Genomic DNA, 6233 nt, shown 5'->3' with positions numbered 1-6233 from the left:
CCTGTGTGTGTGGCGTTTCTTGTCTTCTTTATTTGCTTTGCATTTAGTTCCAGCAAGAGCTTCTTGCAGGAACAAATATTGTAAGCCAAGGGAATAGAGTTTCTGCCCATCAAACTAATGATGGTACTATTGCCATGGCTACTCTGACCAGCATAACATGTAATCCGAGTAGTGGTGGCTTTCAAGGTGACAGTGGTGGTGGTTTTGGTGGAGGGGGTGGTCATGGCGGCAGCAGTGGTGGTGGTTGTGGTGGTGGTTTTTGAATAGGTCAAATTGTAATTACTATTCTTTAGTACTTATATAATGTTTCAATTTCAAGTTGTAATTTCGCTCATATTATATTTAAAGCTTGTTTTGATAGAAACGTCAAAGTCAAGATAATTGGATTGTCCGTTTGGACAATATATGGAAGAAAAGTAAAGAAAAAATTATTAAAAGAAGTTTTTGATAGTTTAAAATGTGGTTGTATAGTTGTAGTTTTTCTTGAATTCTGAGTGTTTTGCTAGTAGAAAAAGATTTTTTTACAAAAATAAATGAAAATAAAGTACAAAAGTGATATTAATACCACTAACTACTTTAGGGGATAATATGACGCTGCAAAGTTGAGGTGTATAGTTGTAAAACGGGACAAGTTGGACAGGTATTTATGTAAGAACAAATTGCGCATGATGTTATATTCGCTAAAATTAATTCATTAATGTTACATTTCTATATCATCTGCAGATGAAATGTATAGGAAGTAGCTAAGTAGGAATAGTTATATTTCATCAACTAAACATTTTTCTTCTCTCCAATTTCATCATGAGTGGCGCACAACTTTTAGTACATGAGCACAATGACATTATGGTCTTCTTATATTCCTAATTCATTAATGAAAATGTACAACCACACGATCATTAAGGAAGCCAGAATTCTATTGTAGAATTTCCATCTCGTTTCCAAGGGAATTTAGAAGAAATCAGTAGTAAGCTTCTTCACAACATCACTTTTTTCGAATTTGTTGGATCATTAGATCCATTTTAAGCTTCTTCAATAAACTTATATAGACATTTAAGTTGCACCACCCTTGTTTACATAATTCAATGATATAAAAGATGACCAAGTATATTTTGCTGATAACCATGAAAAGCTAATGAGTTTTTGCTGAGAGAACCAAGAATAGACAAAGTATATACGAATACGACTACACTCACCATCTGCGAGGCTCTGGTGCTACCACAGTTTTGATTTTCAGTTCCTTGCATTGTGGTGGAAAGTAAAAGCACTGCAATGTGACAATAAATGTAATTCCTCTACTAGCATATCGTGAGATTTGCCTTTCTATGTTAAAAATTGTTCATATCTACCCTCCCTCCGTTTGAGTATTCAATTATACATAAGCCAACTATTACACTTTTGAACAAAAATGCCCCTCATTCATCCCAGCACTGAAATAGACAAGTGGAGGTATACATTTTAAAACTCCCGATTCATTTGCCCTAACTCATTACTGGACCCATCCTACAATTCTCTTTTAAACCATCTCCGGAGGTGCCATACAATATTGGAAGACCCTGGGGTGCCTATACTTCTGTGTATTTTTGTGGGTGGGTTATGGGAGTGACAGAAGTTGAATGTGGGTGTTAAATCTCATTCCGTCTTATTCTGTTCTTCTTTATATTCGTTTATTTACAAGCCTATTATATCACACGACGAAGAAAAAAACACTTTGCGAGAGAGGCAGAGCCACAGGGTTCTTCCACTATTTGTGCATGGCACCTCCTCTTCAATGAACAATGGAGATGGTTTAAATGAAAAGTTTATGATGGGTTGGGCAATGGGTTTGGGCAGATGAACCGTGCGTTGTAGAATGTTTATTGGCCCTCCATGTGTCTATTTTAGTGCTGAGTCCGGGTCTCTTAACGGATGAGGGCATTTTTGTTCAAAAATGTAATGGTAGGGTATATACATTTGAATACTCAATTGAAGGGCAGATATGCACAATTTTTGAAAATAAAGGGTAAATATGACCCTTTTCCGTAGTTGAAAATGGTGAAAGACGCAAAAGCAGTGCAACAGAAGATAGTGGAATGGTTATTTTAGGGGCATCTGCTGCTGTAGCTGCCAGTGCCACAGTGGCTTTCATCAGCAATGTGACAGAGGAAGTGACTAGTGGAGGTGTAGCAGCAAATATGCTGTCTTCCTTGTCTGTCTTTTACTGAAGCTACTACCAATCTCAAGGATACTAAGGTTATGCATATGCTGTGATAATTCCTGTCTATGAAGGTTATGCTGTGAATAATTCCTATACAAGAAATTTACTTAAGAGATGAGCAAAAAACGGTCGCAGACTTGCAGCTTCAAAAATGTAAAGACACATTTCAAGTTAGGAACACAATTACTAACCTATTGAGTGAATAAATGGCCTCAAAATACACTTTGCGTGATAAACAGCCACAATAGCTAACTCGATTTCCCGAAGATAAGTGAGGCCACTCTTCCAATGTTGAGCTCCTAACTCTACCTCTCTATTTTCAAAGTATATAGAAATTGTGGTAACTAGGAATGAATGAACTAACCTGGGAGAAACGGCCACCTCTCTATAGAAGGGCGAGCTGTACATTCTGTATCTCCGCAGTAAAACATTAACAGGAGGACCATGCAAGTGATGATAACTATGAACCACCTTTTGAACTATGGAGAAAATTGACATATCATCATCTCGCTGATTCGATGTCAGGATGGCAATCTTTTCATAATTCCACTTGCCAAATGCTGCAGAATGGACAATGTCTGGTAATTCCCTTTAGGAACTTCATGAAATTTCTTCCATAGGGTATCACTTATCTATAGAACCCAAACTGACATCTTAAAATATCTACAGCCTTTTGCTAATACATCCCTTATCCTCTTCAACCATCCAAGAAAAGTATATGGATAAAAGGCATGCAAATGACAGTTTCATTTTAGTTGTCTTGGTGGACAAGCGTTAAAATTGAGGACATCCTTTTCTGACACAAATTATCATTTTTTAAAGTGGTAACAAGTCATGGTCTATACAACTTAATTGTTTCATTTCATCCATAATTGTCCACAATGTGCAGCTGATCTCTTTAAAGTTCAAATGGGACTGATCTCCGCAGAGAAATAAACCAACGTTGTTTTTCAACAAAACCCAACTGCAACCTGGATATTTCTTTATTCTTTTCAATTTCTTTGCCAGCCTAACTTGTTCCTCATCTTTCTTCTTTCTGACAATGCAATACAGGTCTGACAAGACCACGTAAGGAGCTGCACTACTTGGTTCCAAGTCCAAAATTCTATGAGCTGCAAGCTTTGCAAGATCAAGACGCAAGTGAGTCTTGCTGGCAGCTAGAAGAGCACCCCAAACACCAGAATGTGTCTTGAATGGCATCGAATTTATTAGATCAACTGCTTCATCAAGTAAACCAGCTCGTCCGAGGATATCAACCATGCTAGTATAATGATCAGGCTCCGGTTCAATGTTGTATAATGATCTCATGGATTTGAAGTAGTTCCATCCTTCTTCTACGAGCCCAGCATGCATACAGGCTGAAAGTACCCCTAGAAAAGTGATACCATTAGGTTGCTCACCTTCATTCCGCAACTGGTCAAACAACTTAAGTGCTTCTTTGCCATAGCCATTTTGGGCAAATCCAGTAATCATTGCATTGAAACAAACAATATTCGGGAAATTTATGAATTTAAAGATCCTGTAGGCATCATCTAAACTTCCAGACTTGGAATACATTGAGATAAGAGAACTTTGGATAGACAAATCTAACTCCATATTCATTTTCATAACACAAGCATGAATTTGCAGACCTTGATTTAACATTGCCAGACCAGCTGAAGCACTAAGTATACTACTTAAAGTTAGAGGATTTGGTCTAACGGCACTTTGAAGCATTTTAATAAACCAGCGAAAAGCCTCCTCATATTCCCCTTTATTTACAAAACTAGAGATAAGAGTTGTCCATGCAACATCATCTTTCTCGGGAATCATTGCAAATAGATCAACACATTTTTCAGTCAACCCTTTTTCAGAAAACCCTGTGATCATGGCTGTCCAAGAAACAACATCCTTTTCCGGAGCCCTTTTAAAAAGCTCATATCCCTCTTCAAGATTTCCAGCTTGAACAAAAGCAGTAATAAGAGAATTCCACGAAATGACATCTTTCCTGAACATCGAATCAAACACACATTTAGCTGCATCTACACAACCAAATCTAGAGTACATAGTGATCAATGAATTACCCAAGAAAACATCAAATTCAAAACCCAAGCGAGTAACCAGTCCATGGACTTGATAACCTTGCTGATGCTTACTAAATCTTCCACAAGCTTCTAAAATGATTGTTATTATAGTAGGCTCCAGTCTCGCATCACCTTCCCTTCTCATTCTTAGAAACAATTCAAACCCATCTCCGAAACAGCAAACTTTCATATACCCATCAATCATAGCACCCCAAGTGACCTCATTCCTCTCTTTCATCGCATCAAACAACTCCCGAGCCTCAATAACTCTCCCATTCTTGCAGTACCCATCAATCATTGCACTACAAGAAACAATATCTTTTCGAACCATACCATCAAAAACACGAACTGCATCGTCTAACTTTCCAACTTTCAAATACCCATTTATCAGTACATTCGAACAAACAGGTTCCCGCAAAACCATAGGAGTCCGATTATACAAATTCTCCGCCATATCAAACCTCCCTGCATTAACAAACCCCGTAATCATCGCCGCAAAAGACACCGAATTTCTCTCCGGCATCAGCTGAAAAAAACTGAATATCCCATCAATTTCAACTCTATTCCTCATATAAGCCGTCAGCATCGCATTCCACGAAGCGACACTTCTTTCAGGCATTTCATCGAACAGTGCACGAGCTTTCTTGAGTTGCCCGTTTTGGGAATATGCCGTAAGCATTGCGGTCCAAGAAACGATATTTTTGGTGGGCATACGGTTGAAAACGGATTCAGCTTCTTTAATGTTTCCGTTTCGGCCATTATGTGCGATCTGGGTGTTACAATAAATCAAGAATTTGTTTGTTTTAGCGCCGGCGTTCAAAAGGGTGTTTGAAGAAGTTGAGTATTTAAGATTCGGAAGCGCAAATTCTGAGAAAGGCAAACGTAGGCGGACATGTAAGAAGTTCGGCTTTGCTAGCATGACTGAGAAACAGACAAAGCTTCCATTACCCAGAGAAACGGAAGCGCGGTTTTTTCAAATTTTTCTTTTCTGTTTCCCTCTTTGTTTGGAATTTGCAGTTTAAAAATGTCCGTAACAACAAATTTTTGCTCGCGAAAAATAAATAATCAAACACTGGAAAATTGCGTAACAAATATAATATTTGATTTCAATAAATAAAAGTGTTATAATCTCTGTGGTATTCTTCAGGAATATAAACTATCTTGATGAGATTAACTTTAATTTTGATTCAAGGGCTTGTAGAGCTTGGTCTTGAATCTCTTTCTTGAACTTGAATTTGGATTTGATCACGAACAAGTAATTTGATCTTGAACGTCTTGGTATTTGATTTGGCTTCGTTCTTGATCTTGAACTTGAACTTGTAGCTTATAGAGAAATCTGTATGTTTGATCCACGAGCTCTCTGCTTGCTTCTTGTTATCAATTCTGATGTCTTCTAGCTTTATGAAGACCTCTATTTGTAGGAAGTGGTGTGGTTCTGCGATTTGATCGGTCCGTTTGAGCTGACCAATATCATCTAGACACTTGGCACAACTCTATTGGTTGTTGATTTGACTTGGATTGTCACCTTCTTGACACGTGACACGATTTCATTGGCTCATTTATTTGGTTGGAATTATCACATCATTTGACATGTGATTTTGATTTTATTAGCTCGTTCTTTTGACTTGGATTGCAACATCACTTGACACGTGGCATGAGCCTGAGTTTTAAGATGGGCTAATAGCCATTTAGACTTTGGGCTAATGAAGTGCGCTAATCATTTAATTTGTAATCCCATTTAGTAGACTAGCACAACACATATGTATTGAATTTAAATAATTAGTCAAATTTACTAGCCACAATATTTATTTGGATTGATATCTTGAATTTATATGGTCCAAATTATTTTATGAATTTAAATTCAATAAAATTCAAATACTTACAAATACCTCCTACTTCAAGTCTTATAGTAGTTTTGACTTTCGAAGATTAGGATTGAAGTACCAATAATGTCCTTAGGTACGAAAAGTGCATTC

General features: G+C 37.4%; 1 protein-coding gene across 1 annotated transcript; it reads right to left on the bottom strand.

Annotated features, from left to right (window-relative positions):
- Nucleotides 1–2315: 2315 nt before the first annotated feature.
- Nucleotides 2316–5855, bottom strand: LOC107828574 (pentatricopeptide repeat-containing protein At1g53600, mitochondrial-like). The gene has a single exon (XM_075242446.1). The coding sequence runs from the start codon at nt 5174–5176 to the stop codon at nt 3011–3013; it is 2166 nt and encodes a 721-aa protein (XP_075098547.1). The 5' UTR covers nt 5177–5855; the 3' UTR covers nt 2316–3010.
- Between the last annotated feature and the right edge of the window lie 378 nt (nt 5856–6233).

Source organism: Nicotiana tabacum, chromosome 21, assembly GCF_000715075.1.
Source record: "Nicotiana tabacum cultivar K326 chromosome 21, ASM71507v2, whole genome shotgun sequence".
In the NCBI taxonomy this organism is placed as follows: Eukaryota; Viridiplantae; Streptophyta; class Magnoliopsida; order Solanales; family Solanaceae; genus Nicotiana; species Nicotiana tabacum.
Note: the sequence above shows the minus strand (reverse complement) of the source record. Positions and strands in the feature narration are given on the sequence as shown.